At 36.5% G+C, this 21,664-nt stretch overlaps 1 protein-coding gene across 6 annotated transcripts in view; it reads left to right on the forward strand.

Annotated features, from left to right (window-relative positions):
- LOC139974998 (ATP-binding cassette sub-family C member 4-like) overlaps positions 1–21,664 on the forward strand; it is a 64,325-nt gene that overhangs the window by 24,246 nt on the left and 18,415 nt on the right. For 4 of the 6 annotated variants that reach the window (XM_071982578.1, XM_071982575.1, XM_071982579.1 and 1 more), the window contains 7 exons: positions 1,714–1,963; positions 10,634–11,056; positions 11,694–11,783; positions 12,885–13,076; positions 17,753–17,934; positions 19,085–19,181; positions 20,382–20,600. In XM_071982578.1, the coding sequence (XP_071838679.1) occupies positions 1,714–1,963; positions 10,634–11,056; positions 11,694–11,783; positions 12,885–13,076; positions 17,753–17,934; positions 19,085–19,181; positions 20,382–20,600 (1,453 nt within the window). Of the gene's footprint in view, positions 1–1,713; positions 1,964–3,802; positions 4,053–10,633; positions 11,057–11,693; positions 11,784–12,884; positions 13,077–17,752; positions 17,935–19,084; positions 19,182–20,381; positions 20,601–21,664 lie in introns of all 6 variants that reach the window. The other 2 variants (XM_071982577.1, XM_071982576.1) reach the window with 2 other exon arrangements.

Raw genomic sequence — 21,664 nt, forward strand, 5'->3', positions numbered from 1 at the left:
TAGTGATGACATACAACACTTTAATATTCCTCTAAGCAGAAAACCATAGTGCCTGTTGGGCTCTTGTTAAATAACTTCAACCACCCCCCCCCCCAAAAAAAAAAGTAATAATGGTAATAATATTTGACATAAACATGATTGTGATGTCATGGATTCACTCGGCATTTGAGACACTATTTGCTAGATGTTGAAATAAGACATCAAAACACACCAAAGAACATTTTGCCATTCCAAATTCCTCACACTCTTGTTTTGTTTTGATCCACTGATTATGTTGAAAGTTGACTTATTCACAAATAAAGAGTAAATAACTTTAAGTTAAAGTGAGTGAGACTCTCAACCAACTGATTACTTACTTTCATTTACTGGAAGTGAGATTAAGCTGTTAACAAACTGCTTATCTAGTACAAAAAGCCTATGTACAGGTAGGTAAAATGTATAAGTTAGAGATGATCCTAGCAGGCAAACTGTAGCAAAACACATTAACAACACATTTAGTCAATTGCATTTTCCCTTGACTTCGCAAATGGTCTGTTATAAGTCATTTTAATAAATGAAATATTGTTATATTGTAATGGTTGGGATGGGTTCATGGGAACATGACCCAGTGATAGAAGTCCTACAGTAGAAATAATGTGGGCTATCTGGTCACGGTAAATCTGTGACAACACAACCATCTTCCCACTGTTCCAAATGTATGGGCTTATTGTAAATTCAAATGTTATTTTCTCTCAACCTGTAAATCAGATGTGTATGGTTTGGTGAAGTATTGTTGAGTAATATCTGGACTATATCCTTTAATTGCAGTATACAGCACTATTATTTTCTGGAAGCTTCTACAGACAACATTATGTGAATGAGCAAACCACTGATTTAGTTCTCTTCCACCACTTAAACTAAACAAATTCAAACTTACATAATGTGAAGACCCGCAAATACTTAAACGTTTGTATTCAATTTATTTTTCATCAGACTTTCCAATACAATTTGATAGGTTGACAAGCGCACAGTCTCATGTTTGAAGCTAAGTTACTTAATACTCACTCTTCACATCAAGTATTGAAATTCACTAAAGAAAATACTTCCTACATACTGTGTGCTTTTGAACAGCTGACATTCAGTAGAATAGCAAATTGTTACCTATGATATCTATGCTGAACTGCTGGACGTGGGCAACGTCAATCGGGAGGGAGTGTGGCAATGGGTGACCCAAGACCCTAAAATACAGATCGACTAAGTCAATCATATGCAGTCATTAATATCTGGCATCATTTCGCACTGCCTTCAACACCAATTGGTAGGTAGGAGATATTAAAACCTCCTCCTTCCCAAATGATGCATCTTTTTAGCATATGGCAGTCAAACTGCCATTTTGATGACAAAGAGCTATAGGTGACTGTGACGGTATGTTCAGGACCTTGGAGCTATGTGTTTTATGTTAAGGATGGATTTTAATGTGGCTAATATGTTCTGAACAGAGGCTTTCCTCAGCCCTTTCAAGCTCATAGGATACATGCCAAAGGCTTTTTGTAGTATGTAGTGCTAAAAGTAAATACATCTTATTATATTAACCTACCTACATTGCAACACAACCTGAAAATATCTGTCAATGCAGGAAGTTTGCATGCTCTCAGCTTTTTCAATCAAGATTTTGGAAGACCAACCAGTTCATAACGGGCAATGTTCAGAATTGTGCTCTGATTTACATTTCAGGAAGGAGATTAAAACTATCAGAAAAACTGCCCTCTTGATGTCCGTGATGAAAAGTCTGTTTCGTCTAAGCTCCACTCTGATAACCGGGGCGACCTTTATAATTATTGCTCTCTTGGGATACACCCTGGACCTAACCTCAGTGTTCCTCATTCTCCCTTTGATCAAAGTTCTCACCAACAACTTCATGGGGAAAATAATAGGAATTACTAGAAATTTATCTGAATTTTCTGTCACTCTCATTAGAGTCAAGGTACATAATATTTCTGTTTTGAACTTCATCCTGTTGACTTTTGTCATTTTCTTATAAACATCGAATATTTTGATAATGCATGAAAGTAGAATTTAGTGTTTAGTTTCTTTTCTTACTATGATATTTTATTATCATGCTCATATGTATGTTTTGGTTGTTTGTTTGTATTGTTCTGCTTTATTTACTTCCGTAGAAGTTCATTGCACACTTAAATTTTGAACTAAACCCTCATACCAAGCATGCCGTGCTCACATTCATGAATACAAATTACAATACAAATTATAAATACATTGTTTGAACCTTTCGGGTTTTTGTGCTGGTAATTTGTATGCAGCAGTCAGTCCTAATGGTTTGTACCTTCACTAACATCAAGCTTTTAATCATTCTTGAAACTCATAGTAGTAAAGGAAGTACCTACCTCTACAGTGACATCAAATAGAAAGTAAAAAATCTACTGTTGTACAGATAACAGCTGTGTCAATATCCTGCAAGACTTATCTCATGCAATGAATAAACTTGTTTAACAGTAGACCCTGGATGCTACAGCTACCATGGTACCCTAAAACAAACTAGGAGTTACTCAGACAGCAAGTACAGTACATCAGATACTGTAGCTCCCTTTTACATGTAGCTACAATACAAACAATGTAGTTATCAGTAGGGATACTATTCTGTAGACAGAGCTACCCCCAGTAACATGTAGCTACTTTTACATGTAGCTACAATACAAACAATGTAGTGATCAGTAGGTATACTATTCTGTAGACATAGCTACCCCAGTAACATGTAACTACTTTACATGTAGCTACAATATAAACAATGTAGTTATCAGTAGAGATACTATTTATTGATAGCTAGCTGTAAACAGCTACTTTTACATGTAGCTACAATACAAATAATGTAGTTATCAATAGGATTTCCTTTCATTGATGGCTAGCTGTAGACATAGCTATCCCAGTAACATGTAGCTACTTTTACATGTAGCTACAATACAAATAATGTAGTTATCAATAGGATTTCCTTTCATTGATGGCTAGCTGACATAGCTATCCCCAGTAACATGTAGCTACTTTTACTTGTAGCTACAATACAAACAATGTACTTATCAGTACGGATACTATTTATTGATGGCTAGCTGTAGACATAGCTATCCCCAGTAACAGATAGTTATGCCATGTATCTATTAGGAGAGGTCCTGACCATCCATGGCTTAATGCCACATAGTTACACCAGAAAGTATAGACCAATTGATAAAACATGTATCTATCAAGGGAATCATCTATGGCTTTTATACCACATAGAAAGCCCAGGAGGTACCAATCAATGGGTAAAGGGGACACATTTATCACCAGTGGTAGCACCCATCAAAGGCTTTATACCACGCAGAAAGCCCAGGAGGTACCAACCAATGGGTAAAGGGAACACATTTATCACCAGTGGTAGCACCCATCAAAGGCTTTATACCACATAGAAAGCCCAGGAGGTACCAACCATTAGGTAAAGGGGAGACATTTATCACCAGTGGTAGCACCCATCAAAGGCTTTATACCCCATTGAAAGAGTGACTGTATAAATGCTTCACATATATCCTTCACAAACAAGAATGTTTCTTACAGATATGGATAATTGGGTGAGCTCTTTGACAGGATTTACTGTGCCTCTTCTGGTAACGGCTAACCTCTCTGTTGAGTAGCATTCTTAGTCGACCTTGACCATAATATTTATGCATAAATTATGCACAATGAGTTACTTTGAGGCAATGTCATTGCTTCCATTTAACATTTCATACAATTGAATGCAAGTGACCCTATGCTGCTTCCCTTTTACATCCATTTGCAGAAGAGAAATAAGACCTCTACTTGTATCATGTGTTCTACAAAGTGTCAGTTACACAGTATACTATCAGTTTGCCATACTCATGACTGGTCTAAGCTTCCTTATATCCTTTTTTGGGGATTCCCCTTTGATGACTGAAGGCCTATTTCTGGTGATGCTTCTCACCAGAACAGTAAAGCACTCTGCTTTTAGAATGGTTCCTCTTGCTGTTCGTTGTTCTTCAGAGGGACTTATAGCAGTTCAAAGAATGCAGGTAAATTGCAGAATAACCCGCAAACATTGATCAACTGTCTCTTATTTATTCATTCAAATAATTTTCCATTCACATAAAATTCACCATAACAAAAAGACTGCATATCTTGAATAAAACCAATTGAAAGTACTCAACTAAATTACAACTTAAAAAAGAAGCAGCTTTGTGGAAATATGTATGTAATATAATTATATGTCAGAAACCCTTGTTGCCAAAAATGAGTTTTTCAAGCATTCTCTGAGTAATATGGGTACTTACTTAACAGGGAGAAGGAAGGGGTTGAGACAGGATATATTGGTAAATAGTTGTATTTTATTGCTGCATAGTTTTGTGGTGGTGAATGGGGAGAAGGAAGGGGTTGAGACAGGATATATTGGTAAATAGTTGTATTTTATTGCTGCATAGTTTTGTGGTGGTGAATGGGGAGAAGGAAGGGGTTGAGACAGGATATATTGGTAAATAGTTGTATTTTATTGCTGCATAGTTTTGTGGTGGTGAATGGGGAGAAGGAAGGGGTTGAGACAGGATATATTGGTAAATAGTTGTATTTTATTGCTGCATAGTTTTGTGGTGGTGAATGGGGAGAAGGAAGGGGTTGAGACAGGAGATATTGGTAAATAGTTGCATTTTATTGCTGCATAGTTTTGTGGTGGTGAATGGGGAGAAGGAAGGGGTTGAGACAGGATATATTGGTAAATAGTTGTATTTTATTGCTGCATAGTTTTGTGGTGGTGAATGGGGAGAAGGAAGGGGTTGAGACAGGATATATTGGTAAATAGTTGTATTTTATTGCTGCATAGTTTTGTGGTGGTGAATGGGGAGAAGGAAGGGGTTGAGACAGGAGATATTGGTAAATAGTTGTATTTTATTGCTGCACAGTTTTGTGGTGGTGAATGGGGAGAAGGAAGGGGTTGAGACAGGAGATATTGGTAAATAGTTGCATTTTATTGCTGCATAGTTTTGTGGTGGTGAATGGGGAGAAGGAAGGGGTTGAGACAGGATATATTGGTAAATAGTTGTATTTTATTGCTGCATAGTTTTGTGGTGGTGAATGGGGAGAAGGAAGGGGTTGAGACAGGAGATATTGGTAAATAGTTGCATTTTATTGCTGCATAGTTTTGTGGTGGTGAATGGGGAGAAGGAAGGGGTTGAGACAGGAGATATTGGTAAATAGTTGTATTTTATTGCTGCATAGTTTTGTGGTGGTGAATGGGGAGAAGGAAGGGGTTGAGACAGGATATATTGGTAAATAGTTGTATTTTATTGCTGCATAGTTTTGTGGTGGTGAATGGGGAGAAGGAAGGTGTTGAGACAGGATATATTGGTAAATAGTTGTATTTTATTGCTGCATAGTTTTGTGGTGGTGAATGGGGAGAAGGAAGGGGTTGAGACAGGATATATTGGTAAATAGTTGTATTTTATTGCTGCATAGTTTTGTGGTGGTGAATGGGGAGAAGGAAGGGGTTGAGACAGGATATATTGGTAAATAGTTGTATTTTATTGCTGCATAGTTTTGTGGTGGTGAATGGGGAGAAGGAAGGGGTTGAGACAGGAGATATTGGTAAATAGTTGTATTTTATTGCTGCATAGTTTTGTGGTGGTGAATGGGGAGAAGGAAGGGGTTGAGACAGGATATATTGGTAAATAGTTGTATTTTATTGCTGCATAGTTTTGTGGTGGTGAATGGGGAGAAGGAAGGGGTTGAGACAGGAGATATTGGTAAATAGTTGTATTTTATTGCTGCATAGTTTTGTGGTGGTGAATGGGGAGAAGGAAGGGGTTGAGACAGGAGATATTGGTAAATAGTTGTATTTTATTGCTGCATAGTTTTGTGGTGGTGAATGGGGAGAAGGAAGGGGTTGAGACAGGAGATATTGGTAAATAGTTGTATTTTATTGCTGCATAGTTTTGTGGTGGTGAATGGGGAGAAGGAAGGGGTTGAGACAGGATATATTGGTAAATAGTTGTATTTTATTGCTGCATAGTTTTGTGGTGGTGAATGGGGAGAAGGAAGGGGTTGAGACAGGATATATTGGTAAATAGTTGTATTTTATTGCTGCATAGTTTTGTGGTGGTGAATGGGGAGAAGGAAGGGGTTGAGACAGGATATATTGGTAAATAGTTGTATTTTATTGCTGCACAGTTTTGTGGTGGTGAATGGGGAGAAGGAAGGGGTTGAGACAGGAGATATTGGTAAATAGTTGCATTTTATTGCTGCATAGTTTTGTGGTGGTGAATGGGGAGAAGGAAGGGGTTGAGACAGGAGATATTGGTAAATAGTTGCATTTTATTGCTGCATAGTTTTGTGGTGGTGAATGGGGAGAAGGAAGGGGTTGAGACAGGATATATTGGTAAATAGTTGTATTTTATTGCTGCATAGTTTTGTGGTGGTGAATGGGGAGAAGGAAGGTGTTGAGACAGGATATATTGGTAAATAGTTGTATTTTATTGCTGCATAGTTTTGTGGTGGTGAATGGGGAGAAGGAAGGGGTTGAGACAGGATATATTGGTAAATAGTTGTATTTTATTGCTGCATAGTTTTGTGGTGGTGAATGGGGAGAAGGAAGGGGTTGAGACAGGATATATTGGTAAATAGTTGTATTTTATTGCTGCATAGTTTTGTGGTGGTGAATGGGGAGAAGGAAGGGGTTGAGACAGGATATATTGGTAAATAGTTGTATTTTATTGCTGCATAGTTTTGTGGTGGTGAATGGGGAGAAGGAAGGGGTTGAGACAGGAGATATTGGTAAATAGTTGTATTTTATTGCTGCATAGTTTTGTGGTGGTGAATGGGGAGAAGGAAGGGGTTGAGACAGGATATATTGGTAAATAGTTGTATTTTATTGCTGCATAGTTTTGTGGTGGTGAATGGGGAGAAGGAAGGGGTTGAGACAGGATATATTGGTAAATAGTTGTATTTTATTGCTGCATAGTTTTGTGGTGGTGAATGGGGAGAAGGAAGGGGTTGAGACAGGAGATATTGGTAAATAGTTGTATTTTATTGCTGCATAGTTTTGTGGTGGTGAATGGGGAGAAGGAAGGGGTTGAGACAGGATATATTGGTAAATAGTTGTATTTTATTGCTGCACAGTTTCAGAAACCTGAACGATACTCTCTGCTGTAAAGCCCATCAGTGCAGTCTTCACTTTATAAATTTCAGATATTCTGAAGTTTTGCTTGTATTTCGTTCAAACCTCATCACAGAACAGCTATGAGTTTCTTGAATTTCTTGCTTATTCATTCCAATTATGCAACATATGTGATATGTAAGGAAACAATTCTGCTAAGTGATACACGTAATAAATGAATTACTGAATTATGTTATTCCTGTTTCTGAGTTAGGATGGATGAAAGGAAGTAAGAACAGATGGTGATATCTGTAATACTTCTCTTTGACTCTTAATACTGAAATCCATTTAAGATTAAATTTTGTTGTATCCTCTGAGCATCTGAGGTGTATCATGGATTATCTCCCTTGCAGTTCTTGTTTCTTATTGATTCTGTTATCACACTTTGCACAAAGATACGATCAACACAGTTCTCTTCAGTGCTTATAGAATTGATTGTATTTTTTTATTGATTCTGTTATCACACTTTGCACAAAGATACGATCAACACAGTTCTTTGAGTGCATATAGAAGGAATTAAATTGTTGTGGTCATTCTCAACATGTCTTCTTCAATGTTGTAAGCTATTAAAGATCTCTCAACATTAATGAGAACATCCTTCTGATAGCGCTGGGCTTTCCAAGGATACATTCATATTTGAAGGTTTAAATACAAATCCATGTCTTTTCAATGGCTAGGTAAGCATTGTGCCTTGCTTCATTTAACTAACACAAAGTTGAAGATCTGTCCATTCAGAGTAGAAATGTACCCTTTGTTTTCATGATTGGTACATTCTGCTTTTAATCCCTATATTGGATGCTGTTAAAGGAGTAGTACCTGCTGTGAAGATTGTCAGGGTCATTGGCTAGTGTTGTTAACTATGTCAATAGAGTGGGATGTTTGATCCATGTCCATAGATACATTTTATGAGCTTGTCAAAGCAAATCCGCTCAAGACTGGATTTTGGACTGACTACTGTATCTATTAATCTTTTGTCATAATCTTAATTCAACTTAAGTCTTTGTACTTATAAAGGGATCTTTTAGTAAACATTCAGGAAAACATGAAAAGTAGGAAGATTACATCATGTAAAATAAAACATTATAAAGTGGTTTAAATAGAGAAACAGAACAATTGGCATATATCTGACAAGAGCACAACATGAAAGTTGACAAATGTTCCTCACAGTTTGTGAATTATTAATACTTACACTTAGAAGATTCAAATTTTATGACCATATTGTTATCAACCATTTATACTTGAATTGAGATTTTTTAATGAAGGTGCCATGGATTCATGCACCTTAAATGGAACTATTTTTCATATGAAAATAGTAGAGAAATGAGGAATGTCTAAAATATTGCATTACAGAACCGTGTCTGTTATTTTAAGTGTACATTAGAGTGAGGTGAACAGACATCAGTGATAACTGGGGACAGTCCCCCGATTTCATGTACCGTCCCCGAAACAAAAGTGTCCTGTAAATGTCCCCGTATTTTGTATAATGCCACAGGAAAATCCCAGAAATTGACAAAAAAAGTTCTTAAATTATTTCAATGTTACAGTACATACTTGGCCACCCATTCTCAGTTTGAACCTATAATAGCTGTAATAACTTACAACTACAACATAAAGTTCAGGTATGTAGTGTATGTATGTAGTAGATGAATACACAGTAGGAAATAAACATTTGTTGTTACAAGCATAGATACCGTAGTTCTTGTGTGATGGGATTAGAAGCATCAATCCTATTGGTTCTGTACTTGTTAGATATCAACTAGTATGAACTATTTGTATTATTCAGTGTCCTTTACTGCATGAAGTCTTGAGTTGGAAGTGATTATATGATAGCAAAATTTACTAGGGAAAGACTGGATCATATCATTGTTCATTGATTGTGATGAATAGCATTAAATAGTTTAATGATGAATAAATATGAACAGGAACAATACTATCCACAGATTATGTACAGTAGTTATGTACAGTAGTAGTGTGACTTTAGTCATTACAAGATACTTAGACCACTCGTACACCACTATGCATGGTTAAAGGGTTGTTCGTTGCTTTATTCCTGGGGATACTGAAGTATGAATTTAATTTTTTTGAATAATGTACATCTATACCTGGCAATGTTTAAGGTATAGATTCAGATTCTTTATTGTTTCTCTATTTATAACTTTAAACTTACTATATTCTTAGTGGTTGATTTTTAAAGTTAGAAAGTTTAAAGCTATGTTGATAACTATCAATGTAAGTCTAAAGTTGAAAAGGTTTAATATTGGAAGATATGTAAGCAATTAAAGCTTAACACACATTTCAGAACTGAAGTCAGTTGTTTATTTGGGGTTAGTTGTTTTGTTAAGGACGGGTTTTGTCTTTACTGATCAGTGTTTTAGTAATAGGTCAGTTTGTCCAGTTTGTCTGCATGGTAATTCTGTGTGATATAAGAAAGAAGCAGTCTTGATGGATATTGTAGTTGCTCTCTCTTCTGCTGGTCAAATTAATCCTGTCAAACATTTAATCTTCACTTGTATTCTTCATTCATGTACTATCTCATTTTCCACCCTCCATGCTGCTTTTCCCTCCATGTAATCTAGTTTTGTCACTGCACAATGCACATACCATCATCCAACATGGCTGTTCTGTTACCCTACCATTAACCTATATACAATGTGGTGTTTGCTCACACCTTTACACTTCTTGCATTTTTATCTACTGTATTATGTCTATTCTGTATCATTAATATTAGAGAAAAAAGATGCCTCTTTAAATCAGCAACAAAATTTATGTTTTTTTGTTGGTAGAGGGGGGGGGGGGAGGGGGATTGTCAATGGTATTTAAGTTCTTAATATTGCATGGTCACATTTGTTTTATTGTTTCATAATCAGTTACACATCTTGAAAATCAGATAATGAGCTATTAAATGCCAACATATGAAATGAGTTTACTTATCTCTGTGTATTACATTAATTTGATCAATATACTGGAAATGTTAAGAAGGATCTTTTCCTTCACATGAGAACTCTTTGTTATCGGAAGTAGAAGTATGGTTTATCAATTTCCAAATTGTGTAATGCTATCATAAAGATATTCATCTTCTATGATTACATTTGCAGACCTACATAACTTAATTATTATATAATTTTGCAACATATATTTCTGAAAGAATGGTCTTTGCATCTTATTCCAGCAGATAAGCTCTTGCATTATATCTGATTATGTAAAAAACACTAAAATATTTGTCCAGTAACAAGGTTTAAAGTTTTTAAGGTATGTTTAATAGTTCCATTTTAGTTCAATGAAATAATTCAAAGAACATTTTCGAGTCCTCTGAAGATTACAATGTTGTTGCAATGATATTACCATCAACACAGCTTTTGTTTTTAATCAAAATAAATACACAAACAATGCCAAATATTTCTACAATGTTAATAATAAGAACAAAAGAGTATTTGTTTTTGTTTTGTTTACCAGCAATTTCTGTTGTTAGAAGAAGTAGAAGCTGTTGCTGCATCAAGTAAGCTTGATGAAGCTCATTCCAATGAGTATGGTAGTAAAGCGTATGTGGTTCTCCAGGAGGACGGAGATTCAGAGGAAGACGAAGAGAGGCAAGAAACATTCCGATTAATGGAGATGCCTCAAGAGGATGACAGAAAGGAGGCAGAAAATCCAGAGGAAGAGAAAATGTTGCAGAATGGAGACAACACTGCAGATATGTCTCTAGACAGGAAGGAAACAAGGATAGGAGGGACAGATGTTATTGAGAAACCAGAAACAGTTAGAGAGAGCGATGAGATAACAGCAGTTATTGAAGGTTCTCCTAAAGCAGTTACTGAGATGGAAGAGGGACCAACAGCAGTGACAGTAGAAGGATTGTCAGGCTCTTGGAAGACTAATGTGAGTATGTTAAGAGTGAACGGATCATGAGAAGACAGGCGATACTACCTTCACATTAGTTTAAGCATTCATGTTCTAATAGATCGTAGTATAGCCATTTGTGGTTCAGTACAGTATAGAAATAAGTAAGAGTGAACGGATCATGAGAAGACCGACGATACTACCTTCACATTAGTTTGAGCACATGATGTTCTAGTAGATGATAGTCATTTGTGGTTCAGTACAGTAAAGAAATAAGTAAGTCTGGTGGTAAGCATTGGTAAGTAGGTCTATTCATTGTGTTATATACTGTATGGTAAATTACAATTTTCTTCAATTTGAATGGATGACACTAGTGAGAATGTACAATCTATTCTTTAATCTAGTTATTTCAGTTTGGAAACATGTGAATTAGTTAAGTTATATTTGACTGTGCTATGATATCCTTAAGACAATGTGGGCAGCTATGTCAGTAGTTTGTAATATGGAATTAATTTGTTGGATCAAGGAATGTGAATGCTACAATTTCAGCCTGGTCCCATCTAAATGATTATAGCCAGCCTAAGGTGTCAAATTTATTGTGTTGTTACATAATATGGTAATTAACTATCTTATTAACTATGAAAGGAAAGGTTTTTATATCATTTATTTTTGTTAGACACTTAAAGGAACAATCCTTGAAGATGTGAGTTTTACTGTGAAGAAAGGAGAGCTTGTTGCTGTTGTTGGGCCAGTAGGAGCTGGAAAGGTGAGTTGTAAATGACCTTGTTGGTAACTGCTTTGTATCTTTGTATCCTTAAGAGACATTCATTATGGTAATAACATGACATTCCCATAATGTAAAAGTTTTAATGCCATTCTTAAACTGTTCAAGGAAGTCGAATGATCTTACCTGAGGTTTAAGTGTATTCCACCATACAAGGTGTTACTATGTATTGAAAGCTGTGATCATCACAGATCTGCATGCAAGACAATGGGACTTGAAGCAGGTAAAGGTGATGTCAACTGAGGGGTTGTTTGTCACTCTTAGATGAAGAAGATTTCATATGTACTGCGGCTTGCCACTCTTTATGGTGTGAAAGACTACGATAATAGTTTTCTATTATCTATGTATCTTAACAGGAAGCCAATATAATTCATCAAGTGTTGGTGATGTTGTTGTAGATTTTGATGATTTAGTTACAGTACACTTCTTGTCACTGTATTCTGGATCCTCTGTAGTCTGGAAAGTTGGGTGAAGTCACACCACGAAGAGACTTTAGAAGTTCAGATCCATCGCAAGATAGGTGTCCTGTGTCCAAATAAACACCAAGGTTTAATACATACTTGAGATGTGGGATGTATGATGTTATCACTAATATGTATTGACATCATTATCCGGTGCTAGGCTTGGATTGACTCCTAGAAACCACTGATTGTGTCCTTTTATCATTTCATTTCAAGAAATTATTGCTCATCCATAGTTGCATGGAAGGAATACACAATTCCATTTGAAATAAAGTAGACATTAGATCATCTAGATCAAAAGTGAAATAAAGTTGAGTATCATTAGCCTAGAAAAATGTATTTCATATAAGGAAAAATTAGCTCCCCAAGGCTCTAAGTTTAGCTCAACAAGAGAATCAGACCGAGATTGTACCCCTGAGGAACACCATGAGGTAAGGAACAGGAGTGAGATCAATTACTAGTCTGTGATATTTGAACTTTTCGGGAGTGATGTCCATGTTTCTCTGACATTGCTCAAATATTACACTAGACTGCCATGGGCAACAGTAACAGTTATAAAACATGTGAGGTATAAGAGGTTGTGAAGTAAACCTTTTATCTTTGAACTTGTAATTCTTTGCAGTCATCCATGTTGATGGCCCTTCTAGGGGAACTGCCAGACCAGAGTGGAGAGTGTTTTACAAACGGTACCATTGCATACTCATCACAACAACCATGGCTGTTTTCTGGAACATTCCAACAAAATATTCTATTTGCCGAGCAATTTGAAAAGAAGAAATATTGGGAGGCTGTGAGTGTGTGTGCTCTTAATAGGGTGAGTTGCAATATGTGATTATAGTAAGATATTATATGAATGGCTATCCTGTCATACAAATTAAACATGAACATCTAAAAGCAATAGCTTATATTTGTAAACAGAATGTATGATTTTGTAAACAGTTGATTGCCACGAACATACATATAATTTTCAAGTAAATCTAATCTGTCCTGTATGAGTAGTTTCAGCTAGTTAGAAAGAAGGATAACTCTAAGGAAGTTACAACAGCAATTCTCTGTGTAAGATTAAAATCAGCAAAGTTAGTGAATGTGTCTATAGGATCATGTATACATTAGTTGATGTCTGTGGAACCCATTTAGGTTATGTGTCTATAGGGTCATACCTCAGTTGATGTCTACAAAGCCCATTTTGGTTGATATGCCTATAGGTTTGTACAGTACTGATTTCGCTTAACTCCCGTTGAAAAAAATCAACGATCGATAACAAAAGTTAGAAATCGATAAAAAAAAGTTGAAAATCGGTTAATTTCGTTGACAAGATTTAGATTACTGCGGGCACGGTTGTCAACGAAGTTTCAACGAAATTTCCACGAAAGTTATCGCGAACAAAAACCGCAAAGGCAATTCTAGACATATCAAGGTTGTGACTTGCGTTGAATCCTTAGTGTAACTACAGCCGTTTTCAGACTCTACCAGAAGTTGCCGAGGAATATTACAAACGTTGCAAAAGTTTGATTGTATATAAGACGGAGTAAGTTCTGTACTAGGTGTTTGAAAAATGATTTGGCTAGGATAATAAAAACTAGTCTTGGTCGATCGTAACAAGCACATTCTATGACTCTTAAGTTATAGGCTAGTATTAAACTAGGATCAGTTTAAGTTAACTCACCAAGGAACGCAGTGTCAGAAAAACAAGAAAAAAAATATCAACAATGAAACAGTCGTAGCTGGATATCAAAGAGATCTTTATTCCCAATAAATTCCTGTGTTACTTGACGTACTACAGTACCGTTTACTACAGAACAGCACTCACTTTCAAACTTTTCTGAGAGCGCATTCCGTCCAAAAAATCTCCCCGACTTCAATGCACGCAAAAAAAACCAAAAAAACTGTTATATTCCCCCTAACCCGTTACTGTAAGTTGCCCGCGAAAGCAGATGGACTGCCCTGGTAATTAAGGTCGCAGCCTGGGTCTGGGCTACCTATAGTATGCTGCTTACATGTGCATTCCCTACCCTGGATATCCCCACCACCAAACTTTTTTGAAAGGCTTAGTCCAATCATAAACTTGGCTTTGTCAAATTCACGCCTACCTTATGTTAATTAGCATAGTATTTATCTTCGTGGGGGGTTTAGCACTGCAGAACCTTCATGGCTGGCTGCCTCTAGAAGCAAACATTATTTTACCCATACTGTTCGTAATGGAATGGATGTTATCTGTTACTTAGTTAATTGAAAACCAAATATTCATTCATATATATATAAGTAGAACAATCCAGCAGGGATAGAAAGTTTATCTTGAATGAACCAATCAAAAGTTGTGCTATTAATAAAACTTGAAAACACCTGGCCAGCAAGAGAGTTGCAAACAATTGTTTCCATGACTACTAAGAAAATAAAGCAGTGACTTGGGGCCCACGTTGGGTAGATTTCTGTGGAAAATGAATATATTTTCATTGCTTATTTGAGTATTGTATATTGGGAAGAGCTGATCAAACATTACTGGGGAGGGCTTTCAACTGGCCTGACGGCTTTCAACTGGCCTGACGGCATGTATATTTATTTTAATGAGTAGGGGGAGTTTTTATGAGTCTCCCGGTATGCGTCACATGAGAAGTAAATGTTTTGTTTTTCGGTTTTATCATTGTTTTTCAAGTGGAACAACTCATAAAATCATATCAAATGAAAATAATATATATTTGAATATCCTTCCTTAGTTTTACTAATCAGGAATGCTTGATAAGGCATGCAATGCATCGTTCGAAAATGTAATTTTAAAGTAGAATTGAAAATGAACGACATAAAACAATATCTGTGAAGCGTGTGGAGCACAACTTTGAATATTCGTTGTGAAAGAAAACATAATGAACGATGTTTACTGCGTAAATAAATTTCGCGGAACTGGTATAGAGAAATTACGTACTGCAGCTTACTGTACGTCAGAGAAGCTCATAAATGACACAGGTGGATAGAGCGCATCAAAATTCGGTTTAGGAAATCCCTATACAGCCGACAAAAGTCGATGTCTCCTTCCGTTTTCGAGTTATAAGCGATTTTGTGTTTTTGCGATATGGTTTTCAGTATATTTTCATTGAATAAGGGCGTTTTGTTGTGTGTGTTTAAATAAGGGTGTGACCTAACAGATATTTCGCTAACCGTTTCACCGTATCGCCTGCCGGTCGGTTAAACGTTTAAACGCCGTTTCCCGATCGCGGCTTTTTCGACGCACTGTTACTGGACTTTTAATGAAAATAGGATGTTATGAGTACAATAATTAAGGTTTTCTTTTCCAGCAGGTAGCAATTCAGGCAGCAAGACAACGATCAATGTATGTTAATTACTAATTAGGACCAATAATATTGCGAACCTTTCGTGTAATTATAATTGCCTAACACACATGATCAGTATTCGTGGTCTTCAGCAGTTCAGATCACTGAATTTATATAACTCGGCCTTCGGCAACGTCCTAATTTTTGAAGAAAAAAAAAATATATTTGTCTATCAATCACAAGATTTTAAACAAAAACTCGCCTAAATTAGCAAACTTTCCCACCTTTCCTACTTACTCATTAAAAGTCATGTTAAGAAAACAAATTACGCACGCACGTGTTGTGCGATGGGTTGTAAAAATCAAGTTGAAACTGGTTGAGCAGCCTCCGATTTCATTTTCTTTCTCTTGTGTCACATACATGATACAGTACCTTACATTTGATACAAAAGTTACTTCAAACAGCTTCCCAAAATTTTTGTCGCAATAGGTTAAGATTTAACCACGCTGCGCAGTACCATTCATAATTTGCATATTACACTAGGCGTCCAGATGGCGGGAGAATATAACATCATGTTCAATGTGTTGTGTCGTTCCCATGGTGCGATGAACTTGGGCAAGTTGCCAAGTTCGAATGTCAATGACCTACTTATGTTCTGTGACCAATGTCAGTGGGAATTATGTGTGTAAAAACTTGGGTTTTTCCATTTGTTATATATGTAGAAGTTTTTCCGTAAGCGGAGCGAATTTTAGGGCGGCTCGTTGATTGTGAGGAAGCACTTATCTAAGCATCAATATTTGTGAAAAATATCGTAAGTTTTTCATTTTCGTTCATTTTCTTTTATGTTTGCCGCAATCGCGCCCGCAATGCATGCACAACATAATACCATGTGTGAAAAAATGGCTGTTCACGTGCGGACCTGAGAGAGCAAACTGGCCTTGTGTTGTTAATGTTATGACGGTACTTTCTAGAACGACCATTTGCGTCTTTTGGGGTCAACATATTTTCACACGGGATTTCACCATGCCATTGATCGATGTACACGGGTGATATGTCGCAAATATAAACTGAGAAAACGAATTGACGACACTATCATGAGCTCATGACTATTGGCCTACTACTGTACTTTAGTTATATTAAACACATTATTCATGCCTAAAACATCGTTTTTCTGTTTTTACAGATAGTTTGCAGTACATTACTAAGTTCTTTACATATTTTAAAATAATTTTCATGTTTAAAATGTAAACAAAATAGAAAAAATAAAAAGAGAAAACGCCTTTTTGAAAAATGGAAGCGTCCTCGCAGAATGGGCGGGGCATCTTTATTTTGCTTCAAGTAACATGTTTTCGCTCAGAAACAAAGTTTCATACTCCAACTCTAATAAAAAACCAAATTTACATCTCTAAAAAATAACTATTTTTCGTAATCTGCAAGAAAACCAAGTTTATATGTCCATTCATTGTTATTTAAATGGTTAAACAGCACTCTAATTTATCTGGAAGGGTGCCTCGTGGTATATAGCTTTGACTGCAATCTCTCTTACGGCCTGGCGAAGTTAAGACTTATGTCACTGTGTTTGGGGTTCACAGTTAGAAAACGTCCCCCGTCAGTTTCACTACATGTTTCTTTGAGTGTCACTACTCATGCACGTACAGGAATGCTCTTGAGAAAATTCCTGCCTTCAAACGACTGTTCCAAAGTCTAATCAATACTAATAAACGAAGTTGCTCGTTTTCCGACGTTTGGCGTAACCACACATTGACCTTCTATTTCTTCAACGTATCGTTGAAAATTCCACGAAGGAAATGACTGAGATAACCAATCGTTAAAATTCGGGGAATTTCGATAAAAATCGGGGAATTTCGATGAAAAAACTTGGAAATTCGGTTATTTTCCTTTTAACGAATTTTAACGGGAGTTAAGCGAAATCAGTACTGTACCTCAGTTAGTGTCTACAAAACCTAACTGAGGTTAATGTGTCTTTAGGATCGTACCTCAGTTGGTGTCTACAAAACCCATTTAGGTTGATCTATAGGATCATAGCTAAGTTGATGTCTGTGAAACCCACTTATATTGATGTGTCTATAGGGTCATACCTCAGTTGGTATCTATGAATTGGTAGATATACAGTATACTATGTTATATTCATGCCTTGTTTAACATCCTGTAGCTTTCAGATAGATGATGACTGTAACTTACATCATGTTGCTGTATTTTGTAGGATATTGCCAACCTCCCAGAAGGGGACCTAACTCTAGTAGGAGAGAGGGGAGTCCAGCTGAGTGGCGGTCAGAAGGCCAGAGTCAGTTTAGCTAGGGCAGTGTACAGCGATGCCGATATATACCTACTAGATGATCCATTGAGTGCTGTAGACACTTCTGTAGGGAGGCATCTCTTTGATAGGTGAGATAAATTCAAGTTGTTCAGATTATTAATAACTATGTGAATGTGTATAGAAATGTTTCCTCAAATGTGCATCACAGGCAGAAGAGGATGATATGTACCAACTAAGTGTCTGACATTGTCCTATAGTTTGTTTAGGTTAATGTCCGAAAAATCTAAGTGCCTGGCATTGTCTTATAGTGTGTTTAGGTTATTGTCTGAAACATGTAAGTGCCTGGGATTGTCTGATCGTGTGTTTAGGTTATTTTCTGAAACATGTAAGTGCCTGGGATTGTCTGATAGTGTGTTTAGGTTTATGTCATCTACTTAACACCTTGTGATAAAACCTTGATGAAATTTTGGCTAATTTGGTGGAAGTATCATGGCTGATATAATGGCTCTGTTTCTGTATGTATTATTGCACTATCTGTCTAAATGTGAGGAATACATCATCATCTGCATGAACTAAGGAGTCACAAGCAGTGCCTTATGCAAAATATGAGACTAACGACAAGAACATCTCGATAGAGGATTTGGGGACATGTCTTCATTCTCCACATTGGACACAAACATATGTGACAGTTGAGTTGATGTAAGATGCATTGCACATTTAATTACTTGAGCATTGCACATAAGAATAGGTACTTGAGCATTGCACATAAGAATGAACAGGTACTTCATAGCCCATTCATTTCAAGTTAAGAATAGTCCTGTACTTGATAGCCCATTAATTTCAAGTTCAGTTGATGCAAGCTGCATTTGCACATAAGAATAGGTACTTTAAATCCCATTAATTTCAAGTTTTGTTGTGTAACACTACATCAACTTTTGACTTCACTTTGTCAAACACTTTGTTAAAATGATGATATTTGTGTGCATGGAGGTCACGTTAGGTCCAAGGACCAAACAGATAAATTAACAGGTGGCCCTGCACCAGTGTAATAGATAAAGAAGGTGCCACCTTGTTTCTCTGAAATGTACCTCGCCTCACTAAAGTGGTACATTCAGATAGGAGAAATTCCCTGCTTAGAAAGTTGAGGCTTTCTGAAATTTTGTGTAGCCTGTTTGCATTTTAAGAAGATATCCTACATGAGCAGTCAGTATTATGTGCATTTTCTGTATAAGGTTCTACTTGCATTAATCACTACCATATTTGATTTCATCCTTTCAGGTGCATTAAAGGAATATTAAGAAATAAAGCTGTTATCCTTGTTACGCACCAGCTGCAATACCTAAGTGAAATGGATAAGATTGTTGTTCTAAAAGAGGTATGTTTCCACATATTGTGTATTGATATCTTCAGTGAAGATTTAATAAAACATATTTTTACTATGATTTGTGCAGGTCCATTTCACGATGTAAGATACCTTATAGATAATGTTGACTCATGAAATCTGTGTCATAACAAATAAGAAGTGTTTTGCTGTGTGGTATGTTGGGTTGTGGTATGTATTGCTGTGTGGTATATTGGGTTGTGGCATGTAGTGCTGTGAGATATGTTGGATTGTGGTATGTTTTGCTGTGTGGTATGTTGGATTGTGGTATGTATTGATGTGTGTTATGTTGGATTGTGGTTCGTATGATTGTGTGGTATGTTGGGTTGTGGTATGTATTGCTGTGTGGTATATTGGGTTGTGGCATGTAGTGCTGTGAGATATGTTGGATTGTGGTATGTATTGATGTGTGGTATGTTGGATTGTGGTATGTTTTGCTGTGTGGTATGTTGGATTGTGGTATGTATTGATGTGTGTTATGTTGGATTGTGGTTCGTATGATTGTGTGGTATGTTGGGTTGTGGTATGTATTGCTGTGTGGTATATTGGGTTGTGGCATGTAGTGCTGTGAGATATGTTGGATTGTGGTATGTATTGATGTGTGGTATGTTGGATTGTGGTATGTATTGATGTGTGGTATGTTGGATTGTGGTTCGTATGATTGTGTGGTATGTTGGGTTGTGGTATGTATTGCTGAGTGGTATATTGGGTTGTGGCATGTAGTGCTGTGAGATATGTTGGATTGTGGTATGTATTGCTGTGTGGTATGTTGGATTGTGGTATGTTTTGCTGTGTGGTATGTTGGATTGTGGTTCGTATGATTGTGTGGTATGTTGGGTTGTGGTATGTATTGCTGAGTGGTATATTGGGTTGTGGTATGTATTGCTGTGAGATATGTTTGATTTTGATTTGTATTATTGTGTGGTATTTTGGGTTGTGGTATGTACTGCTTAGGATGCATCGGTATTTATAAGCAAAATCAGAGTTATTCATTTATCATAACAAGTTGGTTTTCCATACTGGTATACCTGCTGTTTATGGTTGTGTGGTATATTGGATTGTGGTGTATAGTGGTGTGTGATATGTTGGATTGTGGTGTGTAGTGCTGTGTAGTATGCTGGGTTGTGAGATGAAGTGTGTTTCAATTGTTAGATCATACGCTCCCATTTGTTATTGTTGTGTTTATTTTTCCAGGGACAAGTGACCAGTATGGGATCATACATGGAACTGGTTGAGTCAGGAGTGGACTTTGCTGCCCTCATGATTGAAAACAAACAGAAAGATGAGGAAGAGGAGAAAGAAGAGGATAAAGAAGATGAAGGGACCAAAATGACTGGAAGGAGGAACGGAAGGGGTGGTGGTGGTGGTGGAGGTAAAGGTGGTTCATCAGCTGAAGACATCCATCCAAAGAGTGTAAGTTTTACTCATATGTAAATATGTCATACACATTTTATACAGCATCTTAGTCCAAAGATGACAAAGTGCTTTAAGAAGTTACAACATCAAGTTGTTGGAAAAGTAGGATTTTACAGTCTTTTAAATTGTCATGTATAGGTTGCATAACATGCTTTCTGACAAGATAAATTCCATACAGTAAATTACAGCCACTTGAAGAAAAGGCACATGGTTGCTGCATTCGACTTAGAAGCCTTTTTCTGAAGAGAGACGTACTGTACAAAAAGGAGCATATTGTTGAAGTTAGTTCGATTTGTGGATCAATAATTTGGAAAAAAATGCAATTTAATAAAAAAACTAGCCTGGTCAGATTCTGGTAACCAATATAGATTCCTGAATAAAAAAAGATGCGTTTTCAAAGGAATTGTTCTTGAAAATAATGTCTTACTGTATTATTTCATCTGAACACAATTCTGATTGCCTTTGAGCAGCCACAGTAGGTTGTCTATTGCAGTTATCTATCATTAGGACCTGGAGTGACCTCATAGTAGGGTGCTAAATGTCTTCATCAATTTATGGCTGTATTTGACCAGAGTGTTATGAAGATATATATTGATTGATCTACTCATCTCTGTGATGTGGTGGCTCATGTTAATACTGCCAAGATTGAAAGATGTAGTAGGCGTGATGACAGTATTGCCAACATATATAGAAAGTAAAGATACTTAACAGACTTCAGTGCCCTGAATTAAACTGTCAAAATAATCTAAGTTTTAGCCTCATTCAGCTTAGCTACCATCCAACTTTTCATATCTTAACACATGAGACAGATTGAAAGTGAACAAGTTGTATTGATATTCATTCCCAGGCTCTAAGTTGTGAGACTTGTATTAAAACATATCTAAACAAAGGGAGATAGCTTGAGAACAGCCCACTCAGTCATCATTTCAATCTTTGTATGACATGTTAAGTGTTATAGATGCAAACCAGATATTTCCATGTCATTTTTTCTTTCAGAGATGAGAAATCTGAAAATGATCACATTTTCTACTTTTTGAAAACCTAAAGAGATAAATGAAAGT

The sequence above is a fragment of the Apostichopus japonicus genome, chromosome 10 (assembly GCF_037975245.1).
Source record: "Apostichopus japonicus isolate 1M-3 chromosome 10, ASM3797524v1, whole genome shotgun sequence".
NCBI classification, from domain to species: domain Eukaryota; kingdom Metazoa; phylum Echinodermata; class Holothuroidea; order Aspidochirotida; family Stichopodidae; genus Apostichopus; species Apostichopus japonicus.